The sequence below is a fragment of the Haliaeetus leucocephalus genome, unplaced genomic scaffold (genome assembly GCF_000737465.1).
Source record: "Haliaeetus leucocephalus isolate CR32 unplaced genomic scaffold, Haliaeetus_leucocephalus-4.0 Scaffold251, whole genome shotgun sequence".
Taxonomy (NCBI): Eukaryota; Metazoa; Chordata; class Aves; order Accipitriformes; family Accipitridae; genus Haliaeetus; species Haliaeetus leucocephalus.
The window spans coordinates 15,446-39,581 of NW_010972687.1; the positions used below are offsets into that span (position 1 = coordinate 15,446).

Sequence of the window (24,136 nt, forward strand, 5' to 3'; positions counted from 1 at the left end):
GCTTTGGTGGGCACCTGGTGTCCAGCCAGGGTCAACCCACCACAGTCTGATAAAACTAGTTTTATATAAGTGGCACAGACAAGATCCTCAATTACTATGCAAGGTTATGAGTAAGTTGAAGATATTAAAAAATATATTTTAAAAATTTTATTTCTCAAAACTTTGTGCAAAAGCATAACTCACACAGAAAGCTATTTTTATCAGCTGAGAAAGCAAAAGAAGTGGTTTTAACTTAACAGCTTCCTTCTTGCTTCTAGTGAAGATGTATTTAGAGGATTCTATGTTCTGAAAACATACAGCAGATCTTCAGTAATCTTTGCATCCAGCAAAACTGCATGAACCTTGACCCAGTGGGTTTTGTGTGAATAAAGATACAAATGCTAAACCAGCTGCAGTGCAGCTTTAAGAAGCAAAGAAATGCAAAATTCTGTTATGCTTATGTCAAAACAAGTGCAAACACAGTCCTCATAAGCTAATGGGGGAATGCCATTCTATTTTTCAGTCTTCTTCTTGACATCTGGGAGCTCCTTTAAAATACTTTTTACTATTTGTTTTGTTCCACAATACTGTCATGTGTCAATACCCAGAAAATTATCTTGATTTGCTCAACATCACTAGTAATATAGCTAGTTTAGAGTCACAGAGATGGACCACAACAACCTTGACTACCTTTGGACAATCTGTTGAAAATACTTGGGTTTTATTTGCTCTCAAGGTAATGTTAAAGTAGTATTTATAAGCAAGCTAAAGATTGTGATTGATCTCAGGCATATGGATTGTACTTTCAGAGCTAGCCAAGGGGAAGCTGAGGAAACAAGAAAACCCTGCTTGCTGCTTCTTTTTTTCATTCTAAACCTTGAAATTGGCATGTGTAATTTGGAGGCAAAGGAGAACAGCAGCAGTTTAAAAAAAGCTTCTTTCTTAAAGTAGTTAATAGCATCCAGAAATCTGCAATCTGAGAAAAATGTCATCCCTTCCTGTTGCTCAAATTGAACATTGAACCTCCAAATTGGGTTTGTTCAAAATCACTTACTTAGCTGACCAAACATTTGGACACTAAACCAGTCAGCAATAAATGGGCAACTGGCTCACAGCAGTCTCACTTACCCTCACGCAACTGAACTCGCTCATAAGCTGGGAATTTTGTGCTCACAGATACAATAGTTGTCAGATCCTCACGACTCTTCCTCAAATTCTTCTTCACTCCAGATCGCTGGCCACGTGTTCTCCAGAAGTCTGCTCTATCACTTGAGCCATCTCTTTGGGCATTTTGAACACTGGCCATCTGCTCAGCTCTGACAGAGAAAGCACAGAGTTCATTTGTGCAGAACTAGTCAAAGAGGGCAAAGGCACTTTTCATCAAAGAACGACCGATTTTGAATTTGCAACAGGTAGGTTTGCCAGGTAGACAGCCATGAGTGGAGGAAAGAATAAAGAAGTCCAGGTTCTTTTCCCCTGGAGCAAACAGAGTGTCTGAACAATGCTCTGACTTGCCATAGCTACAAGATTGCTGGGCAGCAATGAGCTCTCAGGTCTTAAAACTGGTAATTCACACAAGCATAAATAAAAGAATGCAACTGCCAAGAGGTGGTGAGAGAGTGCAACTCAGAACTGAAGGCCTAAGAAATTTTGTCCCTGTTTTCTTCTCCATTAGGCTTTATAAGTTAAGTCACTACAGCATAGAAAAAAAGGCCAGTTTGGTCAGATCAGTTAACAGAGAGGACAGAATGTACTAACCAGGAAAGAGGCAGAGGAGTCACATAAGAAGCATATTTCAGGAACTTCTGTACAATGCAATTGTGAGCTTTCCATGCTCAAGAACTTAACCGCTACAGTCTAAAAAATACGCTGATTTTTTTTCTGATTAATTTGAATACTTTTACTCATTGTGCATATTTGAACACTTAGTATTACCTCACATGAATTTTGACTAGGAAAGCATATTTAAGCAAAAAACATTGCTGTGGTTCACTCAGTATTTCACACAAAAATAAGGACTACAGCTACCAAGAAATATTAGCCTTGGAATAAATTCTTGAAATATTTTTCCTAAGGATATACAAAAGAAATTCAAGCACTGAAGTTCTTTTAAAAGATTAATCATCAGTCTTCTTGAACAGACAGTCATGAGCTTCTTAAGGTGTACTTTTTTGTTACTTTGTTTGGTTTGATTTGATTTGGGGGGGTGGGGGGTAGAAGGGGGAAAAAAGGAAAAAAATTTTTTTTCTAGAAAAGGAACTGAAACAGCTAGTGTTCGAAGCTTGACTGATTGCTGAAACAGGAGTTCTAGGTCTCTTTGCAAATACCTGATCTAGTATGCACGTAACACCATCCTTTGTCATCTTCTCCTTATGTAATGCCATGGTTCTAAAATCTACATTTTTACAGGGACAATTGTTGTGAAAGTAAAGACAAAAGAATTTATTCATTCTTGAGTGGGGTGGAGGTGTGTGTGTGGAAAGTTATGACATAGGAAGCAAAAATCATTTGGGAAAAAAAAAAAATCTTACTTCTAACAATGGATAGGAAGACAGGATGCCACCTTACCTGCTCTTATTTGGAATGAGGCCCTTTTCCAGTTCATTTCCAATTCTCACGGCCAGCCAGTTTCCCAGTTTGCCATCATACAGCGTATCAACTACTCTAAAGATCTCCCCTCTGGTGAATGCTAAGCTCTGTGGTGACTCTTTTTCACACTCGAAGTGGCTCCTGATGAAGAATGAATCTCCTCTGCCACAGGCCATGATGTCTCTGTAGACTGAAACAGGAACTCCCCTTTAGTTTACTTTTTTTTTTTTACACTTGAAAGAAAGATTAAGCTGTCATCCTAGAGAACAGTTTTGAAAGCCTTCCCCTCCACTCAAAAAGATGCACAACCACAGCCTTCCCATCCATTGCCCTACACACACATTATCAAGACTGTTCTATACTTGTACATGCACAGCCCTTGCAGCTCTGAGGGAAGGAGGTACTTGCACCTTCCCAAAGCAAAAGGCAGCTATGGTACTTCAATATTACAGTAGGCTGTCTCTCCTACAACTCAAGAGGCTTTACTCACTCCTCAGTTCATCAGTAAAACTGTCCATTTGCTGCTGACTGAATCCCTTATGACTGCCAAGGTACAGCAGAAAAGGAATGCTAACAGCAGATCTTGGCTAGCTGCTACAGACAGAAAAGCAGAAGGAACAAGCAGTACATTGTCGCTCTTCAGGATTAAGAAGAAATGCTATTTGCTAATAATGAAAGAGATGGACAAGTGCTCTGAAAAATACATCACACATGCACATCTGTATGACCCTCGTAGTATGGAATACAGCTATGTTCTAAACTACTGAAAAGGAGGGTAACTAAAATGCTACCAAGAATAAGCACAAGAAAGATTATTTGTGGTTTCACTGACAAAACAGAGCTTAAAAGCTTCATGAATACACACACATTTTGTTCAAAGCACTTACCTTCATATTTGCTTTGAGCCAAAATTGTCACTGTTTCACCTTTGGGAATTTCTAAGAGATACAAAACAGCATCTTCCCGAACAATGCCTCTGAAGTCTTGAGTGTTCACCTATGTACCAAAAAACCCCAACTTTAAAAAAAAAGAAAATCAACACCTGAAAAATCAACAATAAAAGGAATAACCAAAGATTTTTCTTGAATCTAAAAAATCTCAAATATTCTCTTCCTTTATTATACTTTTTTTTTAAAGTCAATATGGATGTCTGTTGTCATAAGGAATATTTTATTCCAGCCATTAACAGTAATCTTTCTGAAATAACAAAGTCCTGAATGTGCACTGCTAGGTTGTTTCTTCTACTTCAAGAGGCTCCAAAAGGCCTTGAAAATCAAGGCTATCACAAGAGAAAAGAGGCAGAAGAGAAAATTACATTAGCCTCCTATTTGGATTTTCAGAAAAAAAGGAGAATGTAAGAGGACAAAACGGCATAGATGATATAATTCAGAAACTGGAAAAATAAATCACTGTTACCCAAGGAAACTGGAGAAAGATGAAAGAAGAAAAATATGCTGGCCTCAATTTTTTCCCCCTCCAAGACTAGGAAGAAGCATTGTACAGAAAATTTATGCTCCCATCTTGGGGCATTTTTTCTTGATTAGTATTTCTCCTGCCTACCTGTTCCACAGAATCTTAAACAAACTAAATTTTGATATACAATTCTCCTTCAAAAACTCATTTCAGTAAGATATCTCTACTACACATACACACTTCCAAAGTGGTAACTTGACTTGATGAGATCATAATTTCTTCCATATTTCCATTAAGAAGCAAACCAAAAAATACAAAAGTGATTTGCATTTCAGGGACACATACTTATACTCATACCTTAAGAATCTGATCTCCTTCCTGCAGTCCCTCCTGATCAGCTGAAGTGCCTTCTTGAATTCCAGCAATAAATATCCCTACATCATTTCCGCCAGCCAGTCGTAGACCCACGCTGTCCCCTTTCTTGAATCTTACCATTTTTGTATTAGGACTACAAGATTTAGAGGCAGAAAAAGGAATTAAGGGCAAAATGTTAGGCATATGACAATAACAGGATGTCAGAGGAAAAAAATTGCAACCCTTTCAACAAAATTGTATCAATAATATTCTTAGTCCCTTTCTTTCACTCTATAGGCTATATTTACCCAGGTAACTCTTCAGTGAGGGAAGGAAACAGAGAATTTGCATTTTTCAGAGTGGAAACTGAACTAGGCAGAGTTACTAAGTGGCATACACAGATTTGACAGAGCAGGAAAACAGCTCCCTGTTCCTGAAGTCCCAAAATGTTTCCCTACCTATTGAACCCTCTCTCAGCTGAGCAGCTGAGCAGTTTTTTTGTAAAACCAGCCTGAGTTGTAAGTAATCATACTAATTGTTTTTTTCCTCTATATGCTTCAGAGCTGTCATATGAATTAAATTTATACCTGTTTTCTTTGCTATTTAACATGTTTGTTAGACAGAAGTCTTCAAGTTTTCTTTTCATGAGAAATATTTCCAAGTATGATAACAATCAGTCCTTTCATATTGCAGTGGGATTGCCTACTGGACTAGGTTCAGCTTTTTTGCTGTCAGAAAAGCTGTATGCCTGAGTGACCTTCCAACAGAGAGGACAGTACTTATCTGTCAGCCTTTCTCAGTAATACCCTAAGCCTGTATTATAAACTCCCCTTCAACAAAATAATCACTTGATTAATTTGCACATCAATGACAACATATGCAGGGTCCAACCCAGAAAAGATCTGAGAAGAGAATAATCCATTTGAGAAAATACTCCAAGCTACAGAATATCTTCAAAACCTTATTTTTAGGCTTCTCCTTCCAATCTCAGTGCTCCTCTCCCTTCAATTTCTGTATTTGGAAACTCTCAAAAGAAAACACGTTAAGTTGATTTCCTATTAATACAGTTTGCAACTTTTAGTATCTTAACTGTTAAAGAATCAACAGTACCAGGTTCCATTTGACCACTTATAAAAATCATCAAAAACCCCCACAAAACTAACACTTTGGAAGCAATATTTTGTTCATTTCTAAGCAGAGACTAGAACTGCAATATGGACTGCACAGGCTTGGATTTGAAGAAAAGATACAAATTTCTGAACTGAAGTTTTCAGCTTGTACAGAAACACACACATGTTTGGCCTCGTCTTGCAACAAGCTTCTTTACAAATTAAATAGAGGACATTCTCTTTGTATCTTAATATTGCAGGGTAGGGGAGGGTTGCCTTTTGTGTGCATATAAAATAACAGAAGAGGTATAAAATACATTTCCACAGAATTGCACAGCTTAGAACGGCCCTCTGCTCAAAGCAGGTTGTTCAGGGCCTTGACCAGCTGTTTTTGAGTATCTCTGTGGTGGAGATACCACAACCTTCGAGGGAAAGCTGTTCCAGTGGTTAACCACTGTCATAATAAGAAGTTTCTTTCTTTATATCAAGTCAGAATTTCCTGCGTTCCAGCCTGGGTCCCTTGCTGTTCATCCTACTACTGTACCCCTCTGAGAAGAGTATGGCTCTGTTTTCTCTACACCCACTACCCATTCGGTCATTGCATGACAGTAGTAAGATGTCCCATCAGTCCTCTCTTCTCCAGGCTTAAAACCCCCCAATTTTCTTGGTCTTTTCTTGTATGTCATATGCTGCAGCCACTGACTCCCTACACTTGCTCCAGTGTGTCAATGTCGTTCTTGTCCTGGGGAGCCCCCAAATGGACATAGTACTCCAAATACTATCTCGAAGTGCTAAATATAGCAGAATAAAAATATACCATACATTCCCATGCAAGCTCAGGAGCAGAGGGTGTTCTATACCCTCCAGGTAGAAGGCAAGTCTGTACCTTCCAGGCAGATACTTCTAAAACTAAGTTTAACTCAAATATGGTCAGTTAAAGGTCATGTCATCTCTTCTTGGCATTAAGCTATAAAGGGACTATCACGCCAAATGGGCAAAAAACCCCCAAACCCATGCAACCAAGAACCAGGTACAGGTCACTGGAAGAACATGGTGTGCAAAAGAACACAGCAAGTGCCGCCTTACCCATATATTGCTTCATCTTCAGGGCTGGGTTTAAGAATCGTTCTTGTAACTGGTTTTGGTTGAGACACTATATGTAAAAAAAGCCAACAGAAGTTAATGAGCTATTAAAAAAGTTATAAATGGCAGCAATTTTAAGCTATCAGATAGCAATCAAACCCCTCCATGCCAAAGATTAATACAGATTTAAGCATCAAGCATCTCTCTGACTAGAATTGATTTACTTCCCTTTTTTTTTAATACTTGAAAAAGAACAAAACGGTCAAGGGAGGGATACACAACTCTTTCAGGTGAGCCAGATCAGACTTCAGGAATAGCTTCATTCGGCTGCTTAGGGCAACAGGCTACAGTAGATGCTCTAGGGGAGTACTTGTTTTTTGAGATGGTAATTCTAATAAGCAACTGCCTTCAAATATTCTCCAGTGTTTCTTCTCTCCCTGCACCCCAAAGCAAAGACAGACCTCTTCTCTGTGTGTCAGGACGGGGTTGACATGAAGAGTATACTAGATATGTCAACATGATTGGGGGAGTAGAAATTCTGTGGCCAGAGAAAAAAAAGGCAACCAAAACCTTCAAACTCTGACCTGCTGGGTCATCTTGGTACTTCAGTTCTTTGTTTCCGTCTACAACTGTAACAGCAGGACTAACAATGTCACCAGTTGATTTGAATGGTGTAGGCATTGCTCCCATCCTGGACATCCTACTGGATGGATCATCTTTTGCACTAAAAGAAATTAAAAGAAAAAAAAAAAGTGTAGTGAAATCAGATAAGAATGCCATGTATTTTAAGAACTTCTTTGACAAGCATTAGAAAAATGGACTAGAAAAGACCATTTCTTACCTTGGTTTCTCCTTCAGCTTTTCATTGGATGAATGCGAATCTAGATCAGAATGATGTAATCTGTCATCTTGAGGGGAGAATGATCTGTTTGACTCTATTTCAGAAATGTCTGTAAAGAGAGCAGCAAATCAAGAAATGCAGGATTTGTTTAAATTATCTGCACATCTGATCACCACGTTTACTTACAAAGCTTTCACATATAAGATATGCTGAACCTTTAAGCCTACTCCTTTTCCAAGTTGGATTTGACTAGCGTTCAAAAAGTGCTGCACGCCTTTTAGTGCTTCAACCTGCCCACACCTCTGAAAATATTTCAGGAAGGTTTCACACAACCTTTAGGAAACACACTCACATCACACAACTATTTTGAGCATACCATAATCTCATTAACTAGGGTTAGCAGCCTTTTATTTGAGGTCTCATAAAGGTTCCCAAACAGAAGACCACCTTCACATTAACAGTCCTCACATTGCTTTTCTGTGACAAAAGAAACAGAGTAGCCCTCAGACTTGAACTGTATCTCAGTCTTCACTGTAAAACCTACAAAAAGTTGCACCAATTATTCTGACATCAGAGAACCAAATACCTTGCACTAAATAATGTAACATCCTGCTCCCCCAAACATCCTGAGCCCTTCCCCAAGCCAGATTTTGTTTAAAGATATAGCTCATACACTGTGAGAGATCATTTGTACAGAATAGATACTGGAAATAGAAACCAGTTGTCCAGGGGGACTTAATTTCCTCTTGTCCTGATGTTTTTTCCCTCCTGTGGAATGCTGTCATGAATGTTAATGCCCTCAGAAGGAGAGACCAGACCAATCTACCTGTTTTTAAAACTGAAGTCTTCTATTAAAGCACCTGACTTGCTTGTTCTGAGAAGTAAGATTGATTTTGCCACACCAACATTGCTGCTTCTATCTCTGTCCCTGCACAAAATGTAATTATGATTACTACAAATTTCTTCTTTCACCTAAAGGAAGCAGGCATGATGCTTAACTGGCTATTACTTAGGTTTGTTTGTGTTTGGGGTTGGGGGGGATTGGTTGGTTGGTTGTTTAACAGAGACTAGTACCACTCTACCACAGCAAAATACTATAAGCTTCATTCTGTCCCTGCACAGAGTCCAGAACTTTTTATTCACATCAAAACTCACCATCCATTTCTGAGTCACTGTCATTCAGGGAAGGAATGTTGAGCAGTGTCTGCTTTCTGTCCCTGAGGACAACCAGCTGGAGCTTTCCCCGTGACTTCTCAATCAACTTTCGAGCATCAGCTAAAGACATGTTCTCTGTCACTGTACCATTGATCTGGACAGAAAAAGGCAACAATAACACTACAAGTAAACAAACAAGTCCATATTGTGCTCAAGTTTAATAGTAAAATTGACTATAACAGGACTTACTCCAGAGTAACCACTATAACAACTGCCTGCTGAACTCTAGCAGTATTACCAGAACAGACCTTGAGAATGATATCCCCTTCATGAAGGTTGCCATCTTTGGTTGCTAGGCCAGTACGGGTCATTTCTTTTATGAAGATCTGACTTCCAAGCCGGAGACCATATTCTGGAATCAGGGAAATAATCCACTGTAGCTTAGAAGGTAAGTGAGGATGCATTTTTTTAAAACTACACAGTGTACATGCAGCACACCCCATTACACCATGAGAAAAGAAAAAAAAATGCAGACCTAGTAAACCCACTTAACCCTAGGCTAATTCTCCCATTTCTGTGCTGCCACCACAATAAGAACAAACAGCAGTTCAAAACCCATCACCAATAGATGATTAGTCTGCACCTTCAGAACGCAAAAAAATGCCTTCATTCTGCAGGTGCTTATTAACATGCTGGACTAGATTCTCTCTCTGTATCATATTTTGCATGGCATGGAGAGGGAAAAGGGTCAAAAAGCACTAATAGAAGAGCTGGGGTTTTTTACCAGTTGCTGCCTGCTGACCCTGTCCTATCTGTGCCCCACTGTCTCAGTTGTTTCAGGCAAAGGATTTTTTTCCCTTCTCCCCATCCTTATTTTCCTAGTTACTTGGATCAGTGTATTTGCTACTTAAAAAGAAAGGCAACACTCTTTTAATAAAACACACACATCTTAGAACAACAGAAAAGGAAAGAAACAGCTGTCTGCTTTTAAAAATCACATTTGAGCAAGTCTGCAAAGCATCCATATGAATGGCAGAAATTATTATGGAATTACTAGCTACATATAATACTTCACAAAGACAACTTAAATTTCTCCTTATTTGTATACCTATCTGTATTATCTTTGCAACTGGAAACATTATGTGCAGGGGAAAAAAAAGAAGGAGGGAAAGGGAACCTTGCCAGAATCAATGAAAAAAGAGGTTAGCTCCTGCATACAAAGCATACATGAGCAGAAAATTCCTTCAAATTACCACATGGCAGATGAGAAAAAAAACAACCCACAAAACCCCCACAAACAATCCCCCCCCCAAAAAACCTAACAGAAAAGAATGCACAATATGCTTTATAGCACAAGAGTCTTTATTTCATAGCACATGAAAGATCAGGCTTTTGGCTTTCATTTACACACTCCAATACTCAGCAAGGAGAGGCTGTTTCAGCTGTTGCTATTTCAGTATTCTTTAACTACATTCTGAAGTATTCAGAACCAAACAATCCTTGGAACTAATTTAATTATACTGAAGGGAAGAAGTAAGAGCACTATTAAAGGCAGAGTCTTTTCTTCATGCTTTGTAGCTGTGCCAAGTGTAATCTGAATCACTATCAGATCCATGTTTCCCACCAGAAACAGAAGAAAGGGGCAGAGAAAATGGAAACCCAAAGGACACAGTGGCTTGAAAAAAGCACCCTAAACCAGAATGAAAGAACAACTTAAGTGATCAGTTAGAAAACTCAACATTTAAACTGTAAAAGCAGAGAATATTCAGCTTCTCTTCCTTCCCCAGGAAAATAACATGCTGTATTAAAAGTCAATTCCTCTCTTCCCCTACTATACCTACCTTCATTATGTCTGCCTTTTGTTAACAGAACACTGATTGGGCCATTCTGATCCTGCGGTCCTAGGTACTCATGCTGATGGTGTATCTCAGGCGAAGGACTTCGGGAGCGAAGCCTGTCCCGACTTCGACTCCTCACTTCCCTCCTGTATCTAGGATCAGGTTGAGATCCATGACTATAATTGGGTGGGCTGTAGTCTCCTCTGTAGTCCCGTTCATAGCCACCATCCCTGTCAATGCTCCTTCCCCTGCTCTGATCTCTTCTATAGTCTCGATCCAAGCTCCTGTCAATGCTCCTACCACGACTTCGATCACGGCTGTAGCTGCATTCCTTATCACGGTCTCTGCTTTGGTTACACTCTCTGTCTTGTTCATCTCTATAGCTCTGATCCAGGCTGTTTCCCCAGCTTTGGCTGCGCCCTCCATTACCAATATGCCAGCTTCTGTCACTATAGCCACTTCGAGCACTTTTGCCATCAAATTCTGCATGGTCATCCATTACATCTAAAGCTCTGTCCTCATAGTCAAGGGAGGGGCTTCTCTTCAATGCAGCAGCTTGCACTTTCCTTGGTCTTTTCACTACCTGTTCAGTGCAATACGAAACAAACAAACAAAACCCTCCAATGGTGAGAATGTGAAATTCAACAGATGAATATTCTTTACACTTAAGAGGTTGGGGGGTGGGAGGGAGGGGAGAACAATGTTTTATTTCTAAAACAGCCAGTAAATTAGATTATTTAGATGTGCAAAAGAGACGAGTTGCAGATGCTTCTCTCTCAACTAATGAAAGTCAATCTGGACAGCAACTCTTGGACAAAGTCTGTGTATGCAGGACATCATTTGCCTCACATAACACTAGTTTTTACCAACTACCACTCATTACTCAGTAAAATTAAAGACTGAGGACATACATTTTATTCTCAGTTTTTCAACATGATAACTTCATGACACTGTTGTTTAATTTCCATTTGTTTCACCTGTAGAAACTAAGTCTTTGCTTTGTTTTGTTTACTTTGTACATTCTGTTGAGCAAAGGCTTGCTTTGCTTTATGCATTTATAGTACACTTCATAGAAGAAAACCAAAATCTTGACTGGTTACACAGGAACATACCACTGTAGAGTGAATAAATTTGTAATTTACTTACAATGGTGGCCACTTTTCCACTTTTCCTAAGCTGTTGGACTGCAAAAGAATGTGGAACATTTTCCATTGGGGTCCCGTTAACTATGACCACCCGGTCGTTTTCTCTGGAAAAGGGGGGAGGGGAAAAAAAGAAGAAAAAAAAAAGGGGGGGGGGGATTTAAGAGGAGTCCTCATGAAAACACCAGAACAAAATTTCTTTTTTTTCAGGGGCAACCTATGGATTTCATTCACTTTAGCAGGGAGTTTTGCTTAAAAACTGTGTTTGTTATACAAACACTACAGTACCTGAATACTAGAAGAAGATTTCTGTACGTTTAAAAATTAGACTTTGGGCTCCGGTGCGTATCTTTATACATGTACTATGTCCAGCTTAAGTGCCTTGCCATAATATCAAAGAAGATTTTGGTTTTTTAAAGAGTATTTGTGATGACCATTAAAACTTCTATTCTTTTTTCTTTTGTTCTTTCAGAACTCCTAGTCTTTCACACCTAGTGCTAGATTTTTTTTTTTTCACATGAACATAGGAATTTCAAGAGAGCTTCAAACTGTTGCAGCCGTAGCAACAGACAAATCAGACAAATCTTGACAAGTACCACTCTAGTACGCTCTTCTGAAAGACTGGTATTCAGGCCCCATCTACTCTGAAGAAAAATGATTGGGAGGGGAAAAAAACCCAACCAAACTATAATACACAAAACATCCTCCCTGCACTGAGACGCAGGCCAAAAGAGATTACTAACTTGGCTATTCAGATCTCCTTCATGTCAAATAGACCATTAAGACAACTCAAGTCACCCTCAGGAGACAGCCCCATAACACAAGATTAATTAAAAACCGTATCTTCCAGAAAGGCATTTCAGCACAAGAAGTGCAGGAGGTTAAAAAACCAGAATCTACCACTCCTTGTATTAGTTTATTCTGGTGACTACTCCATAGTACTAACCTTACAGTCAGAGCATTAGCTCAACCAATTACTGGTTACCGTGGCATTTTCTGCTAGATAAAAGAAATCTTTAGTGCCCATTATTTTCTCTTCACTGTAATCAAGTCACAACACAATCTTCTCTTTAAATAAGAAGATTACATACTTTAAGCCTCTGTTTGTAAGGCACTTTCTCCAACTCCTGAATGATTTTTGTGCCTCTTTTCATACCCTTCCAATTCCTTTTACTGAATGAGTATGCCAGAACAGCATGATATATTCCAGTAACAGCTTCATCCAGGCTTTATGTGAGAGTTAAAATAGCTACCTTCACAGTCCATACATCCAAAGATGGTGTCAAACTTAATGTTGTAATACTACATCAAGAGCTCCCATCTATTTATGTTCTCTCTACCTTAAAAAGGATTGCAGGATTGTTAATTCCCCCACACTCTGAAGGTTAGGCCTATATTCCTCGGTTTGTTGAAGGAATGGCTTGCTTTTAATTTTCTTTAGAACATGTTTTGTCTGAATGTGCCCAAATTGCTTGGTATTGCCTTCTCATCATCAATTTACCTAGGATCTTAGGCAGTTTGTGGACATGATTTTATCCCCAAGTCACAGGCAATTATGGAACAAGATGGATTATAGTGGTGTTGTGCAGGGATCACCGCTATAAAATGAAGGTTTTGTATGTTTATGTTGAGAATGGTTTGTTACCTGCTTCACAATAATCCTTTTATCCAGTCCTTCAGTAACTACTCCCATGTCAGCCTTTTCATTACCTCCCCAAAAATTAATGTTTGGCAAAATGGCCAGAATCTACTCTTTTGAATTAGTATTACTGCACAACTTCAGCATTCTTCCAGATTGTCTAGTCCTCATCAGGTATTCCAGGTCAAAGGATGAAAAATTGATCAGCAGTAGGCTAGAAACTGTTTATCTCAGCCTACAGGTTTAAAATTACTTGTCCATTGTAGATGCTGCCTCACCAAGGGTGATGTTACCAGGAGGACTACAGAAACACTTTATTGCCTTTTTTTTTTCCTTTCAAATATAAAATAAATATTTAGCAAACACTTCTGTTTCTCTTCCTTCCCCCATTATTGCTCCTGACAACTTAGGAGTGAAGACCCTTCTTTGGACTCACTTAAGCCATTCTCTTGAAGACTGATCACTAAATGTGTTTCCTGGAGGAAGAACAAGAAGAGTGTTTTAAGACAGTAAGTATTTCTACTGTTTCTTTAAAAACAAATGTAATCTTAAGAGAAACATACTTAACTATAAAAGCTTTTCAACACTACTGAAATCTAATTTCTTACAAAACAGCAAATAAAAACACCTCTGAGTGGAGTTTTTTGGTTGTTGTTTTTTTAGTTTAAAACAGACATCTAGGTTTTCAAGAAGGCACCAAATCTTGAGTGGATTAAATCACCAGGATTTCAATCAAGCCTGTCTGATGGTTTTACATATTCTACATCCATGCCCCTCAAAATACATGAGACAGAAAAATAAGTTGCTTACTGAAGTAATCCATCTGCTGGACCACCTGGGAGAACATCTGAAATGACTATTGAAGTTTCACCATTTTCAAAGTGAGGGTTATCTCTGCCGCCAGAAACTGCAATCCCAAATCCTCGTTTTGAATCCTTTACAACAAGAACAAATACAATAAAACTCAATTCCATCCACAGGAATTTTGATAGGGAGAAAGAAGAGTAACATGAATGTTCCTGTGATGGCACTCTACCTAGGTATTATTTAAAATATAAGGGTTGCGTGCAGATGGTTGCAGAAATATACAGATTTAAAAAGGAATGGGTTTACAAATCCATGTAACAGGACATGTTCCCATGTTCCAAAACCTCAGTCTACAGCCTTGTGATGGTTAGTAATTAAGCAAAGGACTCACTAACTTAGCCTGCACTTTGCTCCACCATCCCACTAGTTATTCATACCAAATTTATTGTTAGATAAATCTGTTTTGTTAGTGGTGCCTGGGAAACTGGAACAGCTTTTCCAGGATATCATCTTCATTATAATTGCTATCTAGTTTGTAATAACTACTTACTCCTCAATCAAATTAAATAAGATCATGGCTGATTACAAAAAGCAAGCAGCGAACTTGTGAATTCTCTATAATTATCCTCTCTCACAATCAACTATTTTAAATACGTAATTTCTGTCAAACCTGTCATCACAGAAATACCAGAACCATGAAAGCCCTAAGATGGCATTCATAAAATCAGGGAAATACTTAATAGGGTGTGAAGGAAGCATGTCTGTAACACTAGACCTGACAACTTAGTGTAACTGAACTGCGGGCAAGAAGGTGTGCACAAACCCATAATTTTGTTAAACACACAGGTTTAATTTTGTCAACTATTTAATAACCACCTCCTATCACTATAAAATAGAAATTATGCTACATTTAAATAAAATGTTTTAACACAGTGGCAAAGTAATACACCAAATTAAAGTGGTACTTTTCTTTCAACTCAACACTTAGAGTGTGTAGTTCATCACATGCCAGCTTGTGTTTCACTAATGTCAATATTATGTGGTTACTACTTTGAGGAGGAAAAAAGCAATGTTTTTCTCAAAAAAAATTTTTTTTTTAAACAGCACTTCACTTACAGTACCTTAGTTTTACAGGAGGCAGCCTGATGCTTCAAGCCAAAACAATACAGAATTCAAAATAATGGTAAAATTCATTGGTAGTGGCTGATACAAGTCCAATAGTCCTTTGCCACTTCAGTAGTATAAGCCTGTCTCTGAGGCAAAGAAGTAATGCTCATTTACACAATACTGAAGATCTGAAAAGTTGGAAATTACAGGAACTAAGGTCTGCTGCAATGTTTCTTCTGTCTACTTCCATAACCCAAACCCAATCCTTTCTCAACAATTCAGCACATAAAACAGGCTGTGTAGGAAAGATCATTATTTTACCTTGGGTCATCAAGTTGAGTTCATTGCAGAACATGTGAAAAAACATAAGCAGCGCAGTACAGGCTGCTCACTGAACCCAGATCATCAGTACAGCTGGGAAGACCACCGCCACCACCAAAATGCACATTCTGCACCACGGTGTGTCACCCTAGCTGCTAGAGAACTCAGAAACAAGCGGTCTACTTTCTGTAACTCAAAAGGACCCTACATAATGAGATATTCCTCTTTCCTTAGAAGAATTGTTAGAAGTGACATCTAGGGTCTATGTGTTTTAGAAATTTTGATTACAGTAGTTTTCCACTAGATTCTACACTGATATTGAAGTATAAAAACCCCCAAAACGTCAGTGGAATCATGTTCAGTGACTATTATAAAGCTTGGACATTAATCACAACCGCTTGATAGAACCATCAGCTTTGTTTTTAAGGTTATTCAATGATGAATTTAGCTATGTGGCTGGCATATAGTGTATTATATTGTCATTACAGAGACCAAACAGTAGCAAATAGAGCACTTAAATTGTTAACTTAATTCACTCTTAATGAATCACACTATTGTATGAGTAACTAGCAGTTAAGCTTTAAAACAAAAAACATATCTGATTTGGACAATGAATTAGTCCTATTCTAGACTCAGATACGCTAATAACATCTATCATAAAGCATATTTAGACTAAACCAGTGCTTGAATATTTGAAAACTAAAAATATAACAGGCACTCACTCACCTTTTGTAAGGTCACAGTGTACTGTTCCCATATCAGCTCTTCCATGCCTGGGGCCTGTTACACACAGAAACCAATTAGTAAAACACACAGCATAAAACTGTCTAAATTAAACTGTGAAATACCCCATTAAAACATTAAAAATAATATGCATATTCTAATTATTTGGTAGAGTTAGTATGAAATGTATGTATTTCAATTAATGATGATTTTTCTTTAAAAAGGCAAAAAATATTAATTGGTCCAGTGTGGTAAAATCCCTTCACATTTCACCAATTTAACAGCTCATTCTAATTTTATGGAAAAGTTTCATTCAGCAAAAGCGTTTAATTCAGATCACACTAGCATTATATAGCCCTGATTCAAATAACACACAAAATACCTAAGGAAGACCTCTCCATTCCAGTATACTGTAAGATTAGCAACTGAAACTCTGGTTTTCAGAACAAACTAGCCTTCGGATCTTTTGCTTCTTGCTCACGTGGAGTTAACAAAATGTTTTGTCCACTATGAATTATGTAACTGAGTATTTAGGTTCCCCTCAAGAAATTAAATTTTACAGGAAAACACAGTGTATCACTATATAGCACTGGTGTATCCATTTCTGTGACACTTCTCAGAAACATTTTTTTTTCCCACTTTTCCAGTTAAAACTGATCCTGAACTGATCAGTTTATCTTACATGATATAACCTGAAATCTTTCCAACATTGCAGCTTAAAATATAATACAGAATAATCACCCAGCTGTGATGCATCATATAGTACACAGCCAGCCCCTTCAGTGCCTGCCTGCTCTGTAAAATGAGGAGAAAAATGAGTCACAATATTTGATGCACAGCAAACATTTCAAAATGCAAAGCATCCATTGCAGAAGAAAAATCCAAGCATTGCATGAGTATGTGTATGTACATACTCAAGCTACAGGTTTATTTGTTTTTACTGCTACAAGTGGTATTCTTTCTTGGGAAGCTAAGAGTTTGCTCAGAAAACTGAAGTTCAGACAGAAGCTCAGTTTTGACTTAATGGTCTTTTTAAAGGCCTTAAAGGGGTTACTGGCAACTAAACTCCAAAACAATAGACAGAGAAGTGACACAAAAAGGGTATGCCTGTATTTTACAGCATCCTCCATATTTCCAGAGTAAAAGTGTTCTGGCAGTACACAGCTGTTTAGCAAGCTATGGATGCCATTTCTCAAATGCAAAGAACCCCATGATGATTCTTCCAGTGGATTCTTAGCATCCCAAAGAGCAACAAGGTTTACATTTTCCATTGCACATTCACTGTATTGAAAAACAAACTTAATACATAAGTCCTGCTCAGACTTTCTGAGGGAATACACAAAACATTGAGTATTCTTACCAGGAATTTTACAACACTAAAGAATCTTAAATTTCCACCATTCTCCCAGAAAACGAACAATGGTCTCCACTTTCCAGAACATTTTGGGTCTAATTAAAAAATTCCTTTATAATAGCTGGAGGAGAGGATAGCTTATATTAAAAATAATACAAGTAAGTATTTCTAAATTTTTACTTGTCCAGATCAGACAAGAATGAGTGGCATTTATAACTGTTAGCATTAAAACATACATGTCTTGGATCAGCAAATTACTCTTCTGATGCACGTGGTGAAATTATTTTATCTGATATTCCTATTTAACCAGCTGACATGTCTAACCCTTCCAACTAGCTGACACTGAACTGTCTCACTACATATATTCTCTTACACAGAGAACCTTCCATAGGTAAAAAAAATTCTCTTTAACTAAGTGCTGCTTCTGAGCTGCTGTGATGCTGTGATAAATACAAGTGACTAGGCTTGCTTGTCTGACATGTATGAAAATGTGTAAACAGTTTACCTGCTACTGACTCTTGGCTATACCATCGCTGCCCTGCTTTTCTAGATGGCATTTTTGAGCTGTGCAGAAAACCAGTCCGTGCTAAAGAAGGGCCTCAGTGTCACTTAAATTCCAGTTGACTTCACTGAAGACCGTATCAAATAATGGGTAAAATTTGAAGGACAAGTGGGTGGCTTTAATTCTGTAGAAGCAGGGGAGACAGAAAATCTTTTCCATCCTTCTCACTGTATAAAAGCCGCAACAACTTACACGTGTAGCAAGAACATCACTTAAATTCAGTTTGCACTGCATGCAGTTCTTACCAACACTACCTCCCAGCCTAGAATACTGAATCCAGCTATGTGCAGGCAAAATAGCAAGGCAGGGAGGATGCAATTGACAAGAGCTTACCACCCATAGGGCAAAGAGTAGCATAGTTGCCTTACTTTCCTAGAAACTCTTAACACCAGGTCTTTCAATACACTATCTACTAAGGGAAGGCCTGAGAAATGACTGCTTATTCAGTGTAACACCACAGAAAAAGGACTGAAGAAAGCACCATAAAGATATTGGGGATAGATTTGTGGGTATGAAGCAGGCATGCTTACAGTAATTTCCTTCCAGAAAACTAGGCCTCCCATGAGCAGTGGCACAAGTAAATCTGGTGCACAATTGGAGAGACACATTGTGTAGTAAATCAAAGCATTGTAAACTAACAGGGTTAAGTTTATTTTGCTCTGACAAATAAGTCTCATGGTATCTGGTCACAAAAATAAGTAATACTAATGGAAGAGAAACTAGTGCCTACGGATACTACAATTAAGGTCTTGCAAGATGTTGAGCCTATAGTATCATCTCATCTGTGTCTAGAGAAACTTCCTCATAGTATCAGTGACTGTATCAGGTACTTTCTGTGTAAATTCTGGGGGTTTATTTTTAGCTTTAAACTGTTACTGAACATTAAACAAAAGCTAATTAAATAATTCACTTTAACAAATATTTATGAATTGAAAAGTAATACATTTTTAGAATCTCCTTCTTGGGAAACTGTCTCCCATTTGATGTATGCTATATTAGCAAAGGAAAGTACACTATATACTTGCAAAGATGATTTTGTGCAACATAATTACCAAGACAGCAGGACTAGTTCTGCCATACTGACACTATGCAGGCTCTGTAACACAGTTCAGAGAATTGAATGGTCACCTTGGAAGCCCATAAGGCACAAAACACATCTGCACTCCCTCAAATCTCTAAGCAATAATCTCTTTAACATTATAAAATGTATTGCTGCTTGCCATTGTCACGATGCTAACCCATACTGACAGATTAATGGAAAAGAGAAGACTGAGAGGGAGGGAGGGACTAAAAAAGTTATAAATTATCAGTTGAGGACTTGATCAAAACTAAGATTGAAATCTCCACCATAATCGCAAAATTCCCATATTCCTCATCTAATAATATGACTCTCCTCTGAATGATCAAGTGATGGGTTACAGAAAGCCTCCATCACCTTGCCAATTTCTTCATACTTCATCTGTAAGGAAACACAAAGGGATCCTGAGCAGCCTGTGCATCCTTTATAGGATCGCAGTTTCACTGCAATATTGCACACCAAAACACTGGAGAGACAAAGGCAGGCAAAATGGTTATGAACCCCACCTCCAGTTACTAATAGTAACTGTTTTGCAAGTCTACCCAGGTTTCACACAGATAGCAGGCTACCTGCACTAAATGCAAATTACTGTAATTAGCTAGTCTAAATTCATTAGTGACTAAAGTCAGTCCATTTCTAATTGGAACACTGCAGTCTGGATTTGCTTAAATCTGCCTAATGCTCATACACCAAAATGACAGGTGTTTTCTACATACCCCAAATAGACTGCTTAACAGAATCTTTGGCAGGAAACTAGTCAAAGTGCTAAAATCATCTGTGTGCTATGAACAGGCAGCTGTTGCAACTCTCACTGACAGTCATCAGAGATTTATGCAATTACTTGCAACTGAGAGATGACCGAAGACAACTTCATTCACACTGAAAGAACAAAACCAGAAGACCTGCCATAACAGCCATCTGGCTATAAAACTGAGTTGGAGAGGGGAGGGATATACGAGGGGAAGGGGGGAAGAAAAGACTTGGAGCAAGATGCAACAAAAAGCAACTCACGTGCCCTTTCAAAATCCCCAACTTTTTGACTGCATGTGACCACATTCTCTGCAGAGCTTGAGCTGTCTTCATTGTTGCAGGATATAATCTGTGAAGGGACGCCGTACATCCCCGTCTTTTCATCTGTTTCCACCACTCAACACGGTTATGTAATTCTAATACAATAGTGGCCTACATACTCGAACAAATCCTGCTGTCAGTTTCACACAGAAACACATCAAAACCACAGCAGGGAAATCTACCAGGAGTTTAACTAACTCTCACTTTAAGAGACCCCAGAAAAACAAGGTAGTGTAATCTTCTGTTTTGTTTTGTTTTTTTTTAAATTAAGTGTCAGATTGATACGTGGCAACTTATTCTTCTTCCAAGCACATATGGGTTCACCTCACCAGGAACCTACTTGAAACTTTACAGAAAAAAGTCTTAAGAAGCACAGTGCAGATTATTTGAAAATTCATATTCTGACTATATTTTATAGTAAAAATTACCACTTGACTCCATTATCTTGAGTAATGTTGTGGTTCAGCAGCCTCTATCAAGTCTTAGCAATTTAACTGCCGAATCCATGAAGTCCTTATCCAGAAAAAACTGTTTATGTGTGAGTAATCCCTTCAACTGCATGTGTACAATTACATATAAACACTTGCAGAACTGTAGACTTGGCTCCAGCAAGCACAAAGGGAAAGAGGAACAAAATTATAATAGCTACAAATAGCAGACACTTCCACTGCCCTCAAACATTTAGTAAGATATTTGTAAGAATGATAAGCTAATCACACAGCCAAATAGATTACTTTATTGGAAAATAGGTCAAGCTATCCGTTCCATCTATGCCACATGAATGCTGTGAAATTTAAGCCTTAAGCGAACTTTTCCCCTTGACTTTATGTAAGTTTCACAGGCACTGAACAGATAGGAACACATGCCAACTTCAGTATACAATACTAACCAAAACCTCCATCCATAGATTGTATTTTTCATTACTGGAACAATTTTAACTGCTGAAGAGTAAGAATTCAGACAGAAGTGGAAAATGTGGAGTGTTTTGGTTTTTTTTTTAGGTTTTTCCATTTAAAATCAAGCTGAATTCAACATCCTGTGTTTTGACTGTGACCCCATCTCTGCACTAGCCAGCAGAACCAGGATGAACACATGCTTGCTGCACCTTCAGTGCTGACCTGCCAAGGGTGAACACCATTCAGCCTGTGTCAAGAGGGTCTAGGAGAAGTGCACTGACACCAGCCTCTGACTGGGTCTTCCCACTTCTACAGCACAAGTGTGGATGTAAGTAGTTTAAGGCCATCATCAGAGTTTGGGCAAAATAGTTTAGAATCTCCATCAACATTTCTAAAGAAAAAACTCAATCCTCTGAGCAGACTCACACTCACAGCTTCCAAAACCATGTTTTAAGTTTACTTACTTTTTTTACAAAACCAGCAGGAAGCAGAAACTAATATAAGGATGTATTTGAGACCTCTCTAGCCCTGTCTTAGCTCTCCTGCTTTCCTCCTCCTTGCCCTGACAAAGCTTCAACAGCACTCCAAATACAGAAATATCACAAAAAAAAAAGACTGTGATGACATGGAGAACAAAAATGGTGAAACATTGTCCATGAGCTGTAGTGGTTGTAACAGCAAGGACTCTTCTTCCTTGGTTTTAGACTGTCTTTTCTGTAAAGGAAAATGAGAAAGACAGATGGATTGACTCCACCAAAATTTAAAAGGAACCTGAAAAGAAATTAAAAAAAAAATAATCAGGAAGTCTAGGAACGTTACTGCAAATTTTCTTGCATAGTCAGAATAGGAGCTGTGAAGAGACTGATGAGTTAACAGAAAGATGAAAGCTTTTGCATTTGGGTATTTAGTTTTGGAGGAAAACAATTTCTCCAGGATAGGAATTCCTCCATTCAATTTTTTAAAGTGAGATGGAAAAAAAAATATCTTTTTTTAAAAAAAAAAACAACCAAAACCCTAACAAAGCACTGTCCCAGACACTGTCTTTTGACTTTACCTGTATGCCACACATCTTTACAAAGGGTAAAGGAAATAACTTCACCCCCAGCACAAGATTACAGATGCAATTACAAGCCTTTCATATTTCACACCCATTTGACAGCTATTATCCACAGACATTTAAAACTGAAACTCTTTTTGAAAGCAATGTCAACTCTAACAAGACACATCCACCTTGGTTCTTTGGGGAGTCTATCCAGACAAGAAAATGTTTGTGAATCATTTGGGGGAAAAATATACTGAAAACTAAGCATAATGATCTGTTCTATAAACTCAGACACTGAAAAGAAAAGCAGAGCTCCCAGAAAACTCAACAGAGCAACCTCAGAATGTCACAACAAAGCCTTACAGAAGGCAGCACCTCTCTACGCACCCAGGTGAAGAAAGATCTTCCTTACCTTGGTATGATCTCCCCAGCAGAAAAGCTAACTAGAAGTCTTACACCTAGCACTGTCTGTTTTGATCTCTTCCTCTCTAGCCAGCAAAGAAAAACGGTATTTCCTCACACATAATCTAGACAAGGCTGTGTAAGTAAGCAGAAAGGAAACCTGAAATGGTCTTGTTGGCTCCATTATAGAAATGACACAAAAAGAGGTCCTTCCCCTCCCTACCCCCTTCATCTGCTACCATGGACTGAAGCACAAAAACCTTGAAAGCCAAGTCCAGGTTTTCCCTCAAGACAGACTCCTATACTGAAGATGATCAAGAAGTTCAACTGAAAGTCACCCACCCATAAAGGATGGGGACAGAGGCTCTTCTAGCCACTGATATAAGCAGCCAAGAGGAGGGACTCCAGAGCTGCATCAAGATGTTGGCAGCATACCTGGTCTCAAAGACCAGAAACACTATTAGGGGATTCAGAAACTGCCCTCACATCACCTGTCTGCATAAAGACAGCTATGACGGGCAAAATTGGATGGCCCTAGATTTATAGACATTCAAAGATGCTGATCAACTTCAACTTTTGAGTCACCATCCCTGGAGGTACTCAAAAAGCGAGCAGACAGGGTACTTCAGGACATGGTTTAGTGGGCATGGTTGATGGTTGGACTCGATGATCTTGAAGGTCTTTTCCAACCTAAATGATTCTATGATTCTATGACTGATTCTGGAGGATCCCCAAGAGATCCCCTCAATAGACAGTGGAGGCTAAGTGAAATGAGAAGCAATCTGTACAACAGCGTGTGGTGTGAAGTTCAGCTGTAGGCCATAGCCTAGTAGGCTATTAAAGATTACTATGAAAAGACAATCACATAACACAAGCTGCATATCCAGAGCCTGGCAAGTATTCTTAATTAACATAGTGAAAAATGACTGAAGAGGAACAGGACCTTTACCAGGCCTGCAGTAAGGAAGGATGCTCAAGCCACTTTGAAGTAAGAAGGCTCCGACTAAAGTGTTTTCATAAGTATCTGCATATGGTATGGCAGATCTTTGATTAGGATTGAGGAGGATGAGAAAAAACTATTTACCCATGGATCTTTTACAATACAGCCAACAACTCACAAAAAAGGAGGTATCTTGTTTTCTACCAATAAATGCTCCAATTCACAGAAGCATTTCCTACATTTTGTGTCGGCTCCTGCACCAATACAGCAACCCCCAGAAAAGCAACAGATCATCCTGAAGAAACAGGTTCCCAGAATGACGAATGGCTCAGATTAAAGGAAGAGAAGTGATAAAAAATGGTTTGCAAAAGATATCCATCCACTAGGAGCAACATACAATTGCTCTCCAACAAGGCAGGAACTCTTTTTTTTTTTTTTTTTCCTCCTAGGGTTGTGAAGGAGAAACACACATAAAGGACAACTCCATGTTGAGAGATCATCAGCTCTACTTTCATATTCAGGTAAAATCAAGATGGTTGTTAACTTCAACATGGTTATATTATCAGGATGCAGGAAGTCTGAAAAAAGTCACATACTGTACAAGTAAGTATACCTCTGCACTGGAATGACAACTTCTAAAGGAGAAAAAAGTTTCATGTAGAAATGAGCTGTGCAGACAATCCTTTCTTCC

General features: G+C 38.5%; 1 protein-coding gene across 2 annotated transcripts in view; it reads right to left on the reverse strand.

The window, feature by feature from the left end:
* Window positions 1-24,136, reverse strand: part of TJP2 (tight junction protein 2) — a 52,982-nt gene that overhangs the window by 8,679 nt on the left and 20,167 nt on the right. Inside the window, exons 2-14 of one of the 2 annotated variants that reach the window (XM_010568580.1) lie at window positions 16,104-16,157; window positions 13,953-14,077; window positions 11,508-11,610; window positions 10,365-10,944; window positions 8,832-8,935; window positions 8,524-8,677; window positions 7,369-7,477; window positions 7,112-7,251; window positions 6,531-6,597; window positions 4,339-4,489; window positions 3,456-3,564; window positions 2,548-2,758; window positions 1,108-1,295 (exon numbers count right to left, since the gene is read on the reverse strand). In XM_010568580.1, the coding sequence (XP_010566882.1) occupies window positions 1,108-1,295; window positions 2,548-2,758; window positions 3,456-3,564; window positions 4,339-4,489; window positions 6,531-6,597; window positions 7,112-7,251; window positions 7,369-7,477; window positions 8,524-8,677; window positions 8,832-8,935; window positions 10,365-10,944; window positions 11,508-11,610; window positions 13,953-14,077; window positions 16,104-16,148 (2,086 nt within the window). In that variant the 5' untranslated portion in view covers window positions 16,149-16,157. Of the gene's footprint in view, window positions 1-1,107; window positions 1,296-2,547; window positions 2,759-3,455; window positions 3,565-4,338; window positions 4,490-6,530; window positions 6,598-7,111; window positions 7,252-7,368; window positions 7,478-8,523; window positions 8,678-8,831; window positions 8,936-10,364; window positions 10,945-11,507; window positions 11,611-13,952; window positions 14,078-16,103; window positions 16,158-24,136 lie in introns of those variants that run through there. The other variant, XM_010568579.1, reaches the window with a different exon arrangement.